This window comes from Labrus bergylta, chromosome 6 (genome assembly GCF_963930695.1).
Source record: "Labrus bergylta chromosome 6, fLabBer1.1, whole genome shotgun sequence".
Classification (NCBI taxonomy): Eukaryota; Metazoa; Chordata; class Actinopteri; order Labriformes; family Labridae; genus Labrus; species Labrus bergylta.
The window spans coordinates 27,541,730-27,560,866 of NC_089200.1; the positions used below are offsets into that span (position 1 = coordinate 27,541,730).

A 19,137-nucleotide genomic window follows, 5' to 3' on the forward strand; every position below is an offset into this window, starting at 1 on the left:
TTAGTCACCCCAAACAATTTACGACTTTATCCAAAACTCTGTTTTCTGAATGTTTTGCCTTTTCCCCAACATTATTAATGATTTCCTTTGCCCTCTCTGTCTTTGCAGGAGTGAGGTGGGGACGCTGCTGCCCTGAGCAGGAATGGGGGAGATTGAGGGTTCATACCGGGTTGTGCAGACCCCTGGCACAAGGCTTGGAGCCCAGTTCAACGCTGGTATCAGCACTTTGGAGCCGGGCCAGAGCCTCAGTGGCAATATGGTCAGAAGCCATGGGCGAGGACTCCAAATCCGTGTACAGGGGCTGGACGACTCCCAGGAGTTCTTTGATGTAGACGTAAGTTTCTCCTCCTGCACAATCTCTTGGAGCCTCTTTTATTTACACGGTGATATGTCTGCAGTTTGTTACACAGCACGCTACATCTTTCTCCATAACAGTCTGGGCTATCCTGTTTGCGTGTGGCCTGGGTTTGTGACATCTGCCACATGGCTTTGGTGCTGAAATCCCTTCCTTGTTAATGCTAATCATTTGGGCATCTTAGTCTAACACACCAGGACACTTTATAGCGTCTTGGCTGTGATTTCTGCTTTCTGTCTAAATGGTTCTAAAGGAAGCAGTAGTTTTATTTACTATCCTAAGCGTTGAGCAACAAGTTGGTAGATGTTATGGCCATGCAATACTCAACTTTGAACATAAATTGAGTTATTTTCAAGTCTGTGTGTAAATTTGAAACAGAAATAGTTTTTTTTTTTATTATCTGTTTTTTGTCAGTGTTCATGATGGAAGGAAATGCAAATGAACATTTGTATTGACTTGATTTTATGAGTTGGCTAAATGTAAGATGTTTTCGATGACCCCTCTGTGAAATTCATTTGACCTGGATTTTGAAACTCTTGAGCTACAGTTTGATTTGAGTTAAATATCTAAGAATGATTGAGAGAGAGCTGCTGTTTGTTGATTTAATTGTAATTACTTTACTGGGATGTTAATCCCGTTTGCAAACCGGCAGCTGGTTTGCACAAACTTTAGATCCATGTTGTTACAGTGCTTCCTGGTGTTTACTTGCCAAGTTGTGACTGTGGGAGTCACTGAGACGGCAAATAGGAAGCAATAAGGAAGTCTCCAGATCAGAGCAAGTTTCCTGTATTTTCTCTTCGAAGAGACATATCACAGTGTTCAGAAGGGGGCTTCTGACTGATAATGAGTGATCGAAGAAGAGGTATTATTTGTAAAATAATGCGTCTGTTCGAATAGGATTTAATTGGATGCAGCTATTGTGTCCTAAATCCTTGTGTAGCCACAACAACAACGATTCTGGCAGATGTAGTGGAGGGCCACTGCTGAGGCAGACATTTCATAATCTTATGCACCATATGTTGTCTCAAAGTCTTAACCTAATACAATGTGACATACTCAATTTTAATTTGTACAGAAGTTGGTCCATGTGCTGCTCAGAGGCATTGGCTTTTTTGGCGGTTTAAGAAGGATATACAGACCTTCATTTTGAGAGTCACTGAACTTGGTGTGTAGGATTCAAAGTAAGCCCTTAGATGTGGTGTTGATAGGAGGTGGCAGACAGAAATACATGGCTGCTACAAAAGGGGAATGACGGCAATCCTGTTGTCAAGCAGACTGAAGTTTGACAGGAACAAGATGGCCTCTGAGAGTCTCTGTTGTTCCCCGCTGCCCAACATGACTTAATATTGCTGTTCATTCATTCTTTCTGAGGAGTCGTGGGCTGTGGGGGAGAATAGTACTTATGTGTCTTGAGCCGCTGCAGAGCTACACATCTGTTACATGACGTATGTTAAATGTTTCACTTAAGGAGGAGCCAGTGTAAATTATCATTGTAAATATTGTGGCTATGTGACAATAAAAATGTAATTTATTGTTTGGTGTTACTGTGAGTATATTCACGTAGTGTTTTGCAAATTCAAAACTTTATAGACTGTTTAAAAACCATTTCACAGCTTCTTTGGGAGGCGTTCTCTTTTGTCTTCAGTTTAAATTATTTACAGTTGAACTCACGAAGCCCATGATTATTTGAAAGATAAATGAACGGAGCGGCATTACTTTTCCAACTTTATTTCATTTTTTCTCATGCTTGCTGTATGCTAAAATAGATACAAAATTGCAGCGTTGAGTGTTTTATATAGTTGCGGTATTCAAGCAAACCGCCTCCTCTCATTGTGGCATTTTGGTTGCTCAGCTGCTCAAATACCTTTTTGTATACAGACTGCAACATCTGCTGCCACTGACATGAACTTTGAATTTTGATCATTGAAATCAAAGTCATGATCAATGCTTCTTTCTTTTGTTGTTGCATTTGTCACAAGAGAAAGAGAACAGTTCGAAGACAACAGATTGAAGCTTACTGGTATATCCTGCTGCAGAACTTTTAGGGACCCTTCGACACTTGCTCCCTTGACTTCACTGTGAGACTCCATGGTCTTACAGTTACATCATTAAAAACTGAATGTACATGCACAAAATACTCCCGTTTAAGTCCCAAAAAGGCTATATTCCTGTCAGGCAGTTTTACATGACAAATCAAACTAATACTCAAGTTTACGTGAAACCTACACACTGTAATTAACCCAGTTTAGCCGACTGTTTGTAGTTGGGTTTGTTTGCCACATAGAGCTTAACTAGACAGCAAAGAGGCCGAAGTTGGCCACCTTTCTAAATTTGTGAGCAAACTGAGCGATGAAATAGCATAAATACACTCCTGTTGAAATCACAAGATATACAGTTGGACCTGTCTGCGTCATGCTTTTGCAGCAGATAACGCCTTACAGAGTTCATCTCATGATAATGGAGTAGATTATGCACGTATGGTGTGATTTAATACATGTATTTATAGTCATATAATTTTGTTAGCCTGGAACCTAAGCAGAAAATCAGATCAGAGTGTGTCTGTGCTGTGATCTGTGGCCTTCATCTGCTGCAGGTACTCAGCATGGTCATCATCCGCAGACATTTGCTTGCATGGCTCTCGTCCACAGGCCCCTCCCACAGCCAGCAAGGAGAAAGCTCAGCCTTGTGGTTTCTGGACAGGGAGGCAGGGCTGCCAGGGCAGGGGAAACACAGGCTCCTTTTATCCTGAACAGCCAGCCGGGCCCCTGCGCTGGCCTTAACTTCCAGTCTCTAAAAGTTGCACACACAAAAAGAAGTCTGAGGGTGGGATGTGGAACTTAGCAGTGTGAAAATGCATTACAGTCAGGGGCATTGGTGGGAGGGGAATCGGAGCAGGCTTTAGCCTTAGTGTTAGCAAACAAGCACATAAATAGCAAGGTTGACAACCAAGTGGGTTGGGGGGACGGAGGGGCAGCCTCTGGTGTTAAAAGAGCAGTTCAGAGGGAGCATACATGGCCAGTACAAAGTTTGAGCCAGGGAGGTGGGGGAGGGGACACACTCAGGAATGTCAACCACTGGCCCTTAGCAGAGAACACTTCTTGATTAGTGTCAGTTGTGAATGATGAAACTTGTAAAACTAAACAACTTTATCTTTTATCTCTGAAGTGTAAAAAGAAGCAATGATGTTTTTTATCTTTTGGTATAAAGTTTATTCCTCACAAATGTTTTGAGACTAAGTTAAGGTACACCAGTATGGTTTTGAATAATACAAAATCTTTGTGAAGTTTGCACATTTGTTTTCTATGCATGATCTAAAAAGCACTCTTGCTTTTCTTTACTACAACTACATTGCAAAAAGGGAACCTAAGACTACATATCTTTAATGAGGCAATATGCTTAGACTTATTGTTAAAAGATTTTTCAGGTTTGATGTACATGTATTTCAAGCTTTTTTTTCCTTCCCTAACTGAATAACAAGATGTATACTAATATTTAATAACCGCTTCTCTGTAACTTAATGCTCAAAACCAGAATGACCACAATCAAAAACCTTTCAATCATCAGTGATCGGTTCAAAACTGCTCTGTGGTTGTGAGAAGTTTTTTGTCCTTTTTATGCCCTTTCATATAAATCAGACCAAATGAAATTCACTGTGTTGGGCAGACAAAGACAATTTTCATACCCAGTTTAAAAATGTGAACCATATTGTTTATTGGTGTCCAAATTTTGGCTAAATGTATTTGCCAGAGACCCTTTAATGTCCAGCCTCAAGTACTTAACTTTTCAAGCACAACATGCTACTTTATTGTGTGAATCCATATCCTCATGTCAACAACTGCAATGGCATTGAGTGTCATTTTCCCAACAAACTGAGAAAACTAATCTTGTATTCCCTCTTTTGACAGTAGGTAGTTTTACTTCTAAAAACATTGTTTAGGTGGTTTTATGCAATATGTTTTTTAAAAATCCTTTTTTAATTTGGGAGCAGGGTTTTTTATAGAACCACAGAGCGCTCATCTCTACAAATCCCTCACACTATCCCACGGTGTGATGAAGTAGCTAAACAGTTTAATGACTGTGCTTAAAAGGACTCATTCAACATCTTAAACAATCTCTTGCTCTCTATATTTCAAATCTTTCCTTCTCTGGTATTTTTGCCGCTGGAAATAATTGTAGGCCACTATCTTTGATTATCAAGTAATTTTCCATGGTTTGAAGTGCAAATTTAGTGTCAAAAGTATCTGGGTTAAACAGGTGATCTGAGCAGAAGGAACTCACGAAAACACCTGATCCTGATTACCGCCATGTCGTGTTTATCTGCCAACAAACTCTCTGGCCAACTGTCCACAGACATACCCAGGTAGTGAAAAGGGATCACCACTGATCACTTGAAATGAAAGTTGTAAGCATATCGTTCAGAGAGGCTTCAAAGACCTGCTGATCTTTTGAAGAGCCTCCTCATGCACTTGTGAAAATGGCCTTAAAATGTTTGTCAGCAGGAAATCTCCTGGTTGCAACGCCTAAACAATGTGCATCCCACTGTGCCAAATACAAGCCCCAACACACCCCTGCTGTCGATGGGAGTTCCTAAAAGAGCTCACTGCCATTCACTGGAGGATAGGGAGTATCAACTGCTGTTTGGTGAGCCATGTTTAACCTGTCAAGCAAGGTACACCCAATCCCTGGATTTGAATTAGGGTGGGTGTTTGGGTTACCTATGTTTTGTATGTTTTCTTCTTGCTGTGTATGAGAAGGTCCTCCCTCTTATCTTACTGCTTTTTAAAACCCTGCCGTTGTACGCCACTCCCCCCTTCCCCTCGTCTTTTCACACACAGGGGAAGATTTGTCTCCCAGAGAAACATCTGTTTGTCGTAATCCCTGCTGCTTTGGGAGCATGATTGGGTGACCCACTGACCTGCCTTAATGTTAGAGCTCAGAGATGAGACTGTGGTCTACACCACAAGTTGGGTGTGAACACACTGCATGGGATCATCAAACTATCACAACACAGATGTGCTTCAACTGAGAATGCCAGTTGAGCTTTTAGGTATCTGACCCACTGATTTCATGACACTTTGTTTGCACGGCCGAGTGGATTTAAATAAATCAAGCTGGATTGAACTAAAACAAGAATGTTTTAGTTTGGTTTTCTTGCTGTAGTACAATAACTGTACGCACACTTTGTGGCCAGTAATTACATATTTAGTCATATATTGTCTGTATTATGATGTCTATGTTAAAAATATGCTGGTTATGAAATCAGAGAGATAAAGTCTTTAGTCACTGTACTTCCTGTGTATTCTCGTATCCCTTGTTTTTTGCTGGCTGTCTGGAAGCAAAGTGTCATCATCGCTCTCAGATTGTGGCTAATGAACTGAATGTCCCAGAGGAGGATTTTTCACTCACAGTTTAACATTCCTGCAGAGGGTTAATGAGTAACCCAGAGGAGGGGCTTCTGACAGCACAACACTGAGAAGTGTGTTTAGGACTTTCACACTGAGGGGAAAAAATGAGTTAACAGCGTGTTCTAATCTGCAGCCAGTTTTTTTTTTTTCTTGTCAAACATTTTCCCTTAGTTATAATTTTTCACTGCTCAGTTAAAGTTTGAGAAAACAATTAATTTAAGTTTCTTGTTTTAGACATTATTCTGCTCATCATACCCTTTTACAAAGGGAAAAATGTGGCAACAATAATTTTTCCTTAATGGATCAGTATTGGTATTTATCACAATTATATTTGACAAAACCGCAAGTCTTAAGGGTTCACTCACACTAGGCAATCCGTACCGTTCCCAAGCACGTTTGACCCCTGAAGTCCAGTTTGTTTGACTAGTGAGTGGTCTGTACTGTACACTTCAGATGGAAGAGGTGTGCTTCGGCATGGTACAGTTGCTCATGCACGGGTACACAATGTGAACATGAAGTATAATCGATCCCAGCCTACCATTATCAAGAAATTCTGGAGTTCTATGGATGTATCTTACCCAAATCACTCAAAATAAGCCACAAAGATGGTAAATGCAGTCATATTCTGTGTTGTTCTCCGATGTGTGGACAAGGACTCAACCATGTGTCTTTTTTTTTTCCCTCCGAGTCCGCCTGTTTTGTAAACTAAGCATGCTTCATGATCACATAAAGCCATGCATGTGTTGTATTACAACGTTATGTACAAAAGGTTTCCATGCTCAGCCAAGAAGCTGTGAGCTGAACTGTTGCTCCAGTGCTCATCGTTCACCAGGTTTTTAACCAGGAGCTGGGTGACCCAGAATTATTCATATCTTCTAAACAAACAAAACCTGTTCATGTAAACACAAAATAAACCAGTTTTTAGTCTAAAATCTGAATGTGGGGCATCGTGCTGGGCTGCAGCTAGCTTCTGCTCAACGTCTTCTTCATTATACATTTTACTGTTTGGCTTGCTTGCAAAAAGAAAATACAGACCTACTGGCTGTATCTTAATCCACATGCACTTTTTTTTTTTTTTTTTTTTTTTTACAAAAATGTTAAAGATTTGTAAAGATGTTTTTATCAATTGTCATGTTAAACATTTCAAATTGTGCTTTGCATCTTTATCCAAGACTAATGTTTGTCCAAAGTTACCCTGGCTTTCCCCTAAAACTACACTAGAATTGATATTAAAGCTAAAAGTGGAGACTATGTGAGAGGACTTAGTGGATATAGTAGCAGAAACTATGTCAAAGAGATATTCTTTATGGAAGTGTTGTCTTAATCCTCAGGGAAAATGTGGTCTTGCTCTAATAACTTTGTTTATAACACAGACGCTTTGGGCTCATTATATGAGCTCACTTTACATCAAACCCAGACTGAAAACCTCAAAGTGTCTCATACATTTGGATGCTAGTACATGATTTTGAATACTTACTGATGCCGTCTGGATCGTATGTTTGGCCTGCACTCAAACACAACCCAGACAAAGTATTTTAACACACCACTTTTTGTTCTCTTGTTGAGATCAGCTGAAATCAGACACTGTAACTGCTCGGAAAGAGAGGCATTTTACAACAGATTGCTACATTTATGGATGTTGTGTTTGTAGATTTTACCTGCATTTTTAATAGATTTTGTGAATGCCGAACATGTGATTGTATCAAAGCAATGAAAAGACTTGAATACAGTAAATCTGGTGCTCTGTGAGTTGTGATGCAAAGCAGTTCTTTTTATAAGGCTTTTAAAAATACTATTTTACATTACAACCAGATGTTTAAGGCTGTAATTTTCTCAAAAAGTCTCAGGCTGTGATTTCAAACCTCAGCTTCAGTGAGTTCTTAGTACATAGTAATTAGTTCTTCGTTCAATGAAAACAAACCCCAGAGCTTGAGAAGGTAAACTTCGGCACATTTCCTGCTTGTGATTTTGCTACTCTCTGGTTCAGGGCCAGATGACAGTAAATGTACAACAGTAGGACTAACTTTACAGTTGACTTGCACATCCAAGTTAAGGAAACTATTTGAATCGACAGAACATTTGCAGCCATGTAACACACAACGCAGTGGATCATTTACAGACGGTTTATTCTTTGCTCGGTTTAAACACAAACAGGCCTTCCTCTCCGCAGTAAGAGCTGTTTGTTTTTATTATGAGCTCACCTATATTGTTTTCCTAATTTCTCGTTCTATTTAGATTAAGAGATGTATCATCCCTGGATTTTAAAGACCTCTGTGTTGATGTAGTCATGAAGTAACGGCTCCTTTTTCTCTGTTGTTTTTTCTTTCAGTCCAAAGCTCTTGGACAGGACCTCCTCTCTGAGGTTTTCCTGCGAGGCAACCTCATGGAGAGTGATTACTTTGGCCTTGAGTTTCAGAACATGCAGATGAACTGGGTACGTACATCAGCAACCGGGTCATGTTTAGAACGGACACACATTCATTATCCAAAAACTGACATTCACATTGATTGTACGTCGGTAAAAGTACTGACCAAGCAGTGATACAAAGGTTAAATGTCAAAACTTGATGACTGGACGCAGGATACAAAATACGTCTTAGTCATTTCTAAAACTGATAAACATTTGTTTTTACTGGACTTGAGCAGCATAAGAACAAGGATTCATTTTACAACTTTTCTGGCACAAGCAGCCATACTCTAAATATCAGACTTTCCACTGTTGCATTCTTCCAAGTGGAATTCAAGACCACCTACAAGCCCTCTTTAAGGAAACAGACAAGATCTATGATACACACTTTACATCTTCTCCAAAGAGACTGGGGGAAAATGTGTGCCTTTATATATTCAACCTGAAAGAACAATGAATAGCCATGCTGCATATACCAACATCTGTTGCTCTGCAGTAAGAAGATTTTACACTGCAGCAGACGAGCACTTTGTTTAAAGTCCAGAGTCGCTGCAACTGAAACTTAAAGAGCTAAAAGCCTAGAGCCAGAAAGGTAATTGACAATTTGGGTCAGATTTCGAACAGTCTTGACTTTGGCAGCCCTCTTTTACCTTTGACGGACCCTTTTCAACACACAATACCAGTGGTATTCCCAGAAACAGGCTGAAGTGTTGTTGCAGTTTTAAGCGTTTGTTGTAAGCCTTTGAAAAGCGATGTGCAGATTATTGTTTTAGTCTTTGTGTTTAAAGTAAAAACTTGAATCTTCATTCTTCTAGGCAGCAACTTGTTAGTTTGATGACATTGTGTCACATTACATGCCTTTTTATAAAATGCTCTTTGCATAATCGTGTTTTAAGTAACACAAATTATAACACCTGCAGCATACTGTGATGTTTTAGGGGGGGAAAAGTGATGCTCCTTTTTAATCCAGGATCTTTTGACCTAATGCTAGAGTCAGTTTACAAAGTAAAATTAGCAATATTAATAATAGTGTGTTGTTCAGGCAACAAGAGCTTCATAAAAAGACAACAAGCGCTAATATTTACCTTACAATTTAAAAGTCATAAAAATGTACTTCTTCTTTCATGCAAATAGAAAACATGCTCATCATTGAAAACACTTGTTTCTACAGTTGATCATTTGTTTCATATATCAAAGGAAACAGAATAGAAATGCCAATATTTCCAACACTTAAACACTCGCACTGCTTTTTCAGCCTGTGGTCTGAGAAGCTGTTACATTACTTGTATACATGATGATCCATATAGTTCTGATGTTTTACTTGTAAAAGTGTTTCACCTTTATGAGCTTGTTTTGATTGTTTACAAACCAGAAGCACCAATATCCAAGTTATTATAGTTGTTCTATGGATGTCCCAACACAAACTTTGAACTAAGAGAATGATTCAGGCGTATATCGGCTGATCCCAATTTCTCAATTTATCTGTCTGGATCTAGCACATTCCTTCATCAATCAGGCCCAGATGTAATGGTGCAAATAGGCTGCAGCAGTGAGGGAGGGAGTGAAGTCAGTTTCTGCTCACAACATTGACTCCCCACAATCACTCAGACACAACATCACTTAAGGGGTCACTCGAGGTCAGATTTTGTAAATTGTTGTCATGATAAAGTTAAGATAATTCTTTGTGTTTCTCTTCAGGTTTGGCTGGAACCCACAAAATGGATTGTGAAACAAGTCAGAAGTAAGTCAGCTCCAATGTTCACTCATATTGCTGAACTCATGCAGTTTGTTTTTAGACAATGACGATCTGTTTTGTTCTTTTTCAGGACCAGCTAACACGCTGTTCAGGCTGTCGGTGAAATTCTTTCCTCCAGACCCCGGTCAGCTGCAGGAGGAGTTCACGAGGTCAGTGACTGTAATTTCCTACTGGATATTACTGTTATCTCATGCCCCTGTCTAGAGGCTTTTGCTTCTTAGAAGTTCATGATCATGGTCTTCAAACATCTTTCCTCCTGAATGTTTTTAAAAATGAAATTCTTGTCATGTTTAACTGCAGTCAGTAAGAACTTAAATCAATGCATTTGTTTATTTTCACTAAACAACAAAGTTGAGCAATAATAAAAGCTTAAATCACAAACATTTAGCAGGAGTTATTTATTTTAGGACTGTTGCGTGACATCTAACTTTAATACAGATACTTTTAATAATCCCCGATTAGATCACTTTGTTGTGCTCGCATGAACTTAAACGGATGGACACTCAGCATCTGTACTCCGTTATTTTGTTTTTCAGGTACTTGTTCTCACTGCAGATGAAAAGAGATTTGATGGAGGGCAGGTTGATCTGCACAGAAAATACAGGAGCCCTGCTGGCCTCTCATCTTGTCCAGTGTATGTTGAAGCTATCCTTTAACAAATGGTTTCTTTGTCCAGTGATTGAAATGTTTTTTTTTTTTTTTTTACAGCTATATGTAACATTGAACTCTGACACAATGTGATAAAAAAATCTATTAAAGGAAGTAAATTTCAATAAGGAATTTATTCAACCTTATCTTACACATCATATCCTCAAAAATACCGTCAACACCACAAATGTATAAAGTCAATGCTTGTTTAATTCATATAGCACAGTCAGTATCAGTGATGATTGATTGGCATTACTTCTGTAAAAGTCAATTAAATTTTGTTTGGAAAAAGCTACTGACTCTATCTTTTAAAATGATAAAGAAAGCTTTAGAAACCCGATAAACTGGTTCGTACTTGTAAGTGCATGTATAACATGGCAGCTTGTGAGTGAAAATGATCTTTATATTAACTTAACATGGTTAAGTGAATAAATTGTTGATGTACAAAGTAAAAGGGATGTTTTGCTTTTTACACAGCGGAGATTGGTGATTATGATGATGCTGCGGACAGGGACTTCCTGAGGATGAACAAACTGTTGCCTTACCAAGAAAAGGTGCAAGAGAGGATCATGGAGCTCCATCGCAGGCACTTGTAAGTTGCTCCATCTTACAACTTGTTTAGTGTTGACTTGTGTTTTTATTTCTAAGGACTACTACAAGACAAACGAGCAAATAGGACATATTACTTTTGACTTCTGCAAACATGTTAAGCCAGCTTACTTTGACTTGGATGCAGCTCATTTAAGGACAGGGACTGTTATAGTATGACCTCACATCCAGGTAGGGCTGTAATGTAGGTTAGTGTGATGATTCTCTGCTCTAAGTAAGGTGTCTCAAATACTGGTGCTTTCATGATGGCAAACCAGAGAAGAACCATGGACTATTAGTAAGACATTAAGGGGAGAGGACACTAGCTGTACTCAGGTTTTCTCTTCTTGGAGGATAACTAACTTTAACCAACTTTTAAAGGTTTTTTTTAAGATTTATCTTGCAGGTTTATAAAAGCTGAAAGTTTGGAGTGTGCTTTTAGCCAACTGCTAAGCAAGCTACAAACTAAGGCCTTACTACAATTTGCTGCTTCTAGCGTTTTAGAGCATCTCAATTTCATGTCCCACAAAGATAATCACAAGAATTACATTTTGGGGGATTTTTAAACAGTCAGGCCCACTGTCTGTGCCCCTTTTTTTTATGTGGCTTCAAACACAAATGTTTAGTGTTTTTTATGATGAGGTAACTTAGCTGAGACAACTTTGTGTTCCTGCTAAACAACCATAATGAGAGGGTTTGTCCCGAGTCTAACAAAACCACCCGCTGCACTTTTCCCACCACCAGCTTCCTTGTTAGCACAGTACTATCCTGTGGCCAATAGGGACTCTTTTCAACACTGAGTATTAGGCGGCTCTAAAGACCTTCGCTAATCTCTTCCCTTGGTTGCCAGTGTGCAGACACAAACGGAGAGTTCCCTGGCCTAATCCTTTGCTCTGGCCGGTCTATTAGCCATAAGGCCAGTGGGACAGGGGAGGGCCCTAAGGAGATTTCAGCGCTTAACGGATGAACAAAATTAGAATGTGGTGATGATTGGACGGATATGTCTTACTAACATACTGTTTGGTTGTAATCACATGGTTCTAGATAACGCCTCTCAAATCCTGGAAGTTATAAGGGATTTAAAGGCACATTACTCTGCAAACAAGTCCTGCTTCTCTGACTGGACTCGACAAGTCATGTTTGGTACTATTTCACATGGTGGACTAAAAGAACGATTGCAGAGTGGACACCAGGATCCTCAATATAATTTATGCTGCAAAACCCTGCCTAATTGTTTGTGCTGCATAATTGGTTCATGTTAGCAATGCATTTTGGGTATGATATTTATTCATGAATTAAAATAGCCACAATCACCTGATGGGGAAACTAAGGGCTTTTCATGTCAGCAAACATATTGTAACTCTGGTATCCATCCTCATCTACCTCAATTCATCCTCGTACCTTCTCTCCACCAAACACAAATCAAAACTCTCCTGCATAATTAATCAGGCTGGCAAAGGGTAAGCATTTCATCCATATCTCCTCTCGCTGAACTGTACAACCGCTCTGTGATCAGGAGAGCCACCCTGATCACAGAGGACCCCTCTCACCCCCTCCACCACTTCTTCCAGTTACTGCCATCAGGCAGATGCTACAAAGTTACACAAACCTGGAAAAACATGTACAAAAAATCCTTCATTCCCTCTGCAATAACTAGCGTGAACAATATAAAATAGACACTCAACAATATCCGTAGTCAGCTATTGTTTTTAACAGTCACATTTTAATGCCCATACTTTGTGTTTTAATGTAAGTTGTGCAAACTTATAGATTAATACAATACTCAATTGAAATGCTATTTGAGTGGTAAATAAATCTAGTAATATTGGCGATAAGACTAGCTGATACCGATAGTCACTGGATATGATAATATCGGCCAATATTATCATCTGGCTGATTAATCGGTCGAGCTCTAGATAAAAGGCACTATAAAAGTAACTTTAAACACAATTAACAATAAAACTACGTTCCGACTGTAGTTACAAGAGTACTTGTAGACATGTAACCACATTTTAAAAGCTATAGAAAAGTCAGATATAGTTATTTCTACACCTCATTATCCAAAGGCATAATATGAAAATTGAGCCTTTGACCTATATTAGTTTTATGTCTCAGCTGACTGTTTCTAGCTGAAGGACATGAGGCCAAACAGGAATGCGTGTTGTGCACTAACTGATAAAATCTGCACGAGTGTGGTCATTTAGTTGACGGGTGTTCTGCTAAATTAAGATGGGTAAATTCTTTGGTTTGTGCAACTGGACAAGAACCATCTAAGTTGTGAGTAAAAGAGGTTCAAGAATTGAGCCATGTGGAACTCCGCCATGCTGCCTTATTTATTTATTATTTTTTTTAGACCTGTTCCAAACCAATAAAGGGCTGTGGCTTCATCTCAGTTTGTACTACTGCAACTCAGGTTTCAAAAGTGTCAGTTTTGGTGGAAGTGCTTTTCACCAAATCAAGTTTTTGGGGGATTTGTAATTTTGTAATTTAGCACTGAACATTTGTAATTGATGCAATGCTAGCAACATTTTGTTATGGCTACCTTCTTTTCTTTTTCTTTTAAATTTGATGTGAGCATTGGTTTCACTTTCACTTGACATGGATTTTTTTTAATTATTCTTTCCTTATATCATGAGCGTTACGAAAGAAAGCATTTGACAGATGAACAAACAACGGGGGCTAAATCACAAATAGCAACACAACTTGAGTTTACACTAGGAAATTAGTGTTGCTGCAGTTACACATTAATGATGACTATCAATCACTTAATTGGCCCACTGATATATTTTAAACATTTTTCACAGTGCAATTCCACCACACTGCTGTTAAGAAGCTCAGCCATCAGACGTTCATATCGATTCTGCAGTGTTATAATATTAGTGTCCCACTCTTTGAATTCACATTGCATTACGGTGTGAGCACGGCACAGTGGGAGTTCCACAAACACACGCGGTCAGACTTGCACACACAACGCGCTGCTCTCCCCTGCTGGCTACCCCGACGTTACGGGGGGGGGGGGGGGGGAGATCACTTCCTGCCCCTATTACGCTGCCACGACATTCATATTGAAGGTGAAATGTCACAGGGGTGTAAATATCGCGCATTGAAACGGCAGTCTGAATAGGGCTTTTGTCTTGAGGTGTAAAAACAGCAGGCACTTTATTGTACATGAGGTGGCATATCTGCATGAACCTCCTTGGTCGGTTGGTAAATGCACAAACAAGAAAAGGCTGAAGGTACATTGGAGTTCCTTTCAACAGTATTTTCTGAGGTTAAGTGATCTCGCTATAGGTTTTTGATACCTGAGATTATATAGTCGGCTATGACAAAATCAGCCTCTTCAGTTGTTTTTTTTTTACTGTAAGGAAAACACCATGAGGACATGTTGTTACTCCCAAGTGTTGATCAAGGTTTTTTTTTGTTTACTTCAGGGGCCAGACTCCAGCTGAATCAGATTTCCAAATCCTGGAGATCGTTCGAAAACTGGACATGTACGGCGTCCGCTACCATCCAGCATCTGACAGGGAAGGCACCAAAATTAATCTGGCTGTATCTCACATGGGCCTTCAGGTTTTTCAGGTAACTGTTGCTCTTTAACCGGCTGTCATTTGAGGATGGGGGGCCCCTTAAGTCTCTGAAAATGTTGCTTACGGCTATTTCTTAAAACATTTATTTTTCTCCCAGGGCAACACAAAAATAAATACCTTCAATTGGTCCAAGATTCGCAAACTGAGCTTCAAGAGAAAACGGTTCCTGATCAAACTCCACCCAGAGGTTCATGTATGTATCAGCAAAGAGATTTCTTGTTAAGAGAGTGCCTCTAGTGTTTTATTTAATGTCTTCAGTCTCGGATGCCATGGCCACTGTCAGGGTGCTGGTTTTGATTTTTCTCTGTTTTTTTCTTAGGGCCCCCACCAGGATACTCTTGAGTTTATGATGGGCAGTCGAGACCAGTGTAAAATCTTTTGGAAGATCTGTGTGGAATACCACTCATTTTTCCGTTTGTTTGACCAACCCCAACCAAAAACTAAAGCTATCCTCTTCACCAGAGGCTCCTCATTCAGATACAGGTAACAAATACAAACCAACAAAGGCATAAGTGGGGAAAATAAAACAAAAAACTGGTTGAATGATTCAAAACTCTTTGTTTCAGTGGAAGGACCCAGAAACAGCTTGTGGAGTATGTCAGGGAAAATGGAGCAAAGAGAACGCCATACCAGAGGTGTGTTTCCATATACAACATTTCTAACTGTTTTCAGAGGGAAAAGTTATTTCCTATTTATTCTTTGAGGAACATGACTTTCCTAAGGGTTAGGGGGTTAACCCTAACCCTAAAATAAGGTTAGGGGGTTAATCCTAACCCCTTTTTTCTACTGCATGCACGATAATAATCCTGCAATTGACTTGTTTGTTTTTCAGGAGGAACAGTAAAATAGGAATGTCGCTTCGCTCCCTCGCCTCAGATGTGCCAAAACAGGTCAGTGTTGCTATGAACACGATGCATTTACCCAACAAAATACACTAAAATATTCCACATATTGTTCTTTAAAGAACCATCAAAAATTCTCAACTTTAATAACTTTTTAATTGCCCCCCCCCCCCCCCCATGTATTCCTGTTTTTGTTTCATTGTTTCAGAGCTTGTCATTCAATGACAGTCTCAGGACCCCAGGATCCCTTTCCTCTGCTTCTGTTTCCTTCTACCCGCACATCTCAAGCTTCCCCCAACGAACAGAACTACAACATCAGCCCCAGCCTTTGCCGTCACTGAACCAGTCTCCTGCACCTCCCCTGCAGACTCAGAACCTGAACCTGCAGCACCAGCCTCAGCACCACCAGCAGCTTCAGTCCCCTCTGCAAACCACCAGACCCCCCAGTCCTCCGAAGGAAGAAACTGTCAAGACTGCATCCCCATCTCACTTCGCTTTTCAAGGTGCCCCTAGCAATCAGGCAGCAGGACACTGCAGCCCCTTGTTTGTGTGTGTAGAGAGTGGCACCTCCCGATCTGAGCCCTCCAAAAATGGCAATGAGGATAATGAGCACGGTGGCAGGAGGGGAACCGGGTGCTCAGTGGGAGGAGGGGGTGCAGGGAAGAGGAAGGGGGTTTTTACACCTGAGGCTTTTGAGGCAGAGCTTTTACGTACAAAACAGAATCCCTTGTTCTCCATGTCCAGTTCACCGCTGCACGTCACAGAGGAGTTCATAGATGACGATCCCACTGAAATGTCTTTTTTCGGTGGCGGGGCAGAGGCCTTCACTTTTGGGCTTGATGATAAAGTCGATCAGTTTGATTATGTGGAGGAAACTGACCTCAGCAAAAACAGGATGTTTAGCGTAGGCATTGAGGACCTGAATGGGAATACAAATGCCTTCCCTGACAGCATAGTGGGTCATTCTGAGACCAGCTCCTTGCTTAACAACCGCTCTGAGTGCAGCTCCCTGGACAACCTGGGGCTCAGCTCTGCAGGTGAGTCCATGTCGATGGGTTATGGAGGTGCAGACTCCTCCTCACTCTGCCTTCCTGGCTCTGACATCCAGTCAGAAGGCAGCTCCATGGTCAACTTCCCGGCGTACTCTGTGCGCTCTGAGAGCAGCTCTGCTGTGCAGTTCACTGACCTGGTGGAGCAGCTCGAGCAGCTCAGCTACCCCCCCACAGCCACAGAGGGCTCAGGGAACGGCAGTTCAGACTCGGACTCCGACTGGGGCTCTGACAGCGTCCTTCCCCCTGAGCAGAACCTGTTTTACAGTAATCCACTGACGGGGAGCAGTGGCATAGAGGGTTTCCTGCTTCAGTGCCACAACCTGCAGGCTCTGGCACTTGCAGACCCCTCTGGATCCCCTCATATTAAAATGTAAACACATGGCCTTTAAAGCACTGAAAGCTTCAGTCTGGGGCTTTCCAAATTACAAAAATATTATAAGCTGCAGCAGTTAAGTTCAGTCTTGGAACACATTTCAGTCTCGACACTTTTGACATCCACAATGTTTGATCATAACGGAGATAATAGATGGCTGACCATATGAATTAGTAGAGCTGGTATATTTACAGCTGTCTGAAATGAGTGCATGGCACATCTCTTTAATGTACGATTGTGTACAAAGTTACACATGCTTCTGTTTTTAACTTTCTACTAAGGAGTAGAGAAAATGTTTGTGCAGCAGCACCGTCCTTTTTTTTTTTTTTTTAAGCAGTGATTTGACTACCTGGTGTTACCCTACCATGGTCACTTTGTGGTGCTCCTTTTCTTATCACTCTTCTCTCATGAAGTTTTGCTTATCAAGTTTTGGCCTCAACTGTCATGAAAGTCTTGAATTACATTGTTTTTAGTCTTTTCAACATCAAGTTAACAGCATGTTGATCCTGCTTTATGGATGAATCTCTGTGACATATATTACATGTTTCACATCCTTTAAAACCCTAATGTACACATTAACATAGGAATATTGCTTTGATAGGCCTGCCGTTAAAAGTAACTTGACTCAGCATGTCTCAAAAGAAGTCAACTTCCATGCATGGCTTAACAGCTTTAAATAAATGAACAGATATAGCTTGTCAGAGTAAAGGTCTTATGATTTATCTTGCATGTGATTTTCTTATTTACGGAGTACTTAACGCATACTAACTACTAATCACCATCATCTGGCCTTTAATTCTTATTTCTAAAACGGTACTTATTATGCAGTGTAGAATTTACCACTAGATGGTAATCATTAATCTGTCTATAATCTCAGGGTAAAAATAAACAGAAAGTCGTCCAGGTTTAGTGATTCTCACAGGCTTCCTGTAATAAAAAAAAGGCATGCAGAAACAAACTGAGCCACTTTTCAGTTTGCACTTCTGTGCCTCACTGACATCTGCTGGCTGGATGCGACAGTTCTTCTTGTGATGCTAATCCACAGCATGTAGGTGGTATCAAGCACTTCCAATTCCTGATTTCTGAAGGATTAGAAACTTTAAATATTTTTCAGAAATAGACACAAACTAACATTTTAGCTTAAGCTGAAGAATGTCAACAGTGTACTAATGAGCCGTCAAGTACGCTGTTAACACCACTTTTAAAGAAATGAATGTATAATCCGAATCGTGTGCATGGCTTTGTGCTGTTGTGGCGAGCCTGTAACACCCAGTAAACCGTATTATATTGTTAAATGCAGAAGTACTTTCTAGATGTAGCACTTTTAGATCATAGAAGCTATTAATGTCACTTCCAGGACAGCCTGTCAGTTTAAGTCAGTGAGTATTTTATTGAACTGTCGGTACACGACTAGAGATTGATCTCGCTTTGTCTCTTTTTATCTGGCATGTAGCCCTTAGCAGGTTTTTTTTGTCTTTTTCTGTCTTTGTCATGGTACCAACAACATGATACCATGTTAATTGGAAGGAAGTAGGGGCTTTTTGCACATCTCTCTTTTATGTTAGCTGGATTTTTAAATGTTTGTTTTTTCATATTTGTGAAGGAACCATGTGTTCCTGTCTTGTGGTCAGTACCTTAAGTAATAGCACGTGCAAAGATTCGTAACATCTTTTTATCTGTACTCCAGGCCTCAGTTATTTCTATTGCTGATTCTGTCGTCAAGGACTCGGCTTGTGCCGTAGAACTCAAGTAGTTGTGTTGATATCAAAGTGAGTTGTATTTCATTACTTTGCTCTCACAGTCTTTATCTTGTTAGTTTGACTTTTCCTATGCTGACAGTCTCTGAGCAAGGCAAACATCTTGATTTTGCCCTTTTTTTGTTCTCAATTTAATCTGCCTGAAATTGGACTTCACCTGGCTTTTGCAAAGTGAGTCTTATATTATGCAGTCTTCCTTTTTGTCTTGCACCTCAGTGCCTTATAGCACTTACTTTCATTCTTTTCTAACAGTATGCATTTATATGAATCTCAGGTGTGGACCCCTGTTTAACTTTTAATAGTAATTGTTAAGATGTTATGGTGAAGAAAAGGGGCAGTCTTAATGAAGTTGTCCCCTTTAGTACCT

The 19,137-nt window shown here is 40.2% G+C and overlaps 1 protein-coding gene across 1 annotated transcript in view; it reads left to right on the forward strand.

Moving 5' to 3' along the window:
- Positions 1-19,137, forward strand: part of farp2 (FERM, RhoGEF and pleckstrin domain protein 2) — a 31,533-nt gene that overhangs the window by 684 nt on the left and 11,712 nt on the right. Inside the window, exons 2-13 of the mRNA XM_065956087.1 lie at positions 109-334; positions 8,090-8,194; positions 9,866-9,908; positions 9,994-10,072; positions 10,460-10,557; positions 11,049-11,163; positions 14,591-14,738; positions 14,844-14,939; positions 15,066-15,229; positions 15,313-15,381; positions 15,579-15,636; positions 15,797-16,091. Of these exons, the coding sequence (XP_065812159.1) occupies positions 143-334; positions 8,090-8,194; positions 9,866-9,908; positions 9,994-10,072; positions 10,460-10,557; positions 11,049-11,163; positions 14,591-14,738; positions 14,844-14,939; positions 15,066-15,229; positions 15,313-15,381; positions 15,579-15,636; positions 15,797-16,091 (1,462 nt within the window). The 5' untranslated portion in view covers positions 109-142. The remainder of the gene's footprint in view (positions 1-108; positions 335-8,089; positions 8,195-9,865; positions 9,909-9,993; positions 10,073-10,459; positions 10,558-11,048; positions 11,164-14,590; positions 14,739-14,843; positions 14,940-15,065; positions 15,230-15,312; positions 15,382-15,578; positions 15,637-15,796; positions 16,092-19,137) is intronic.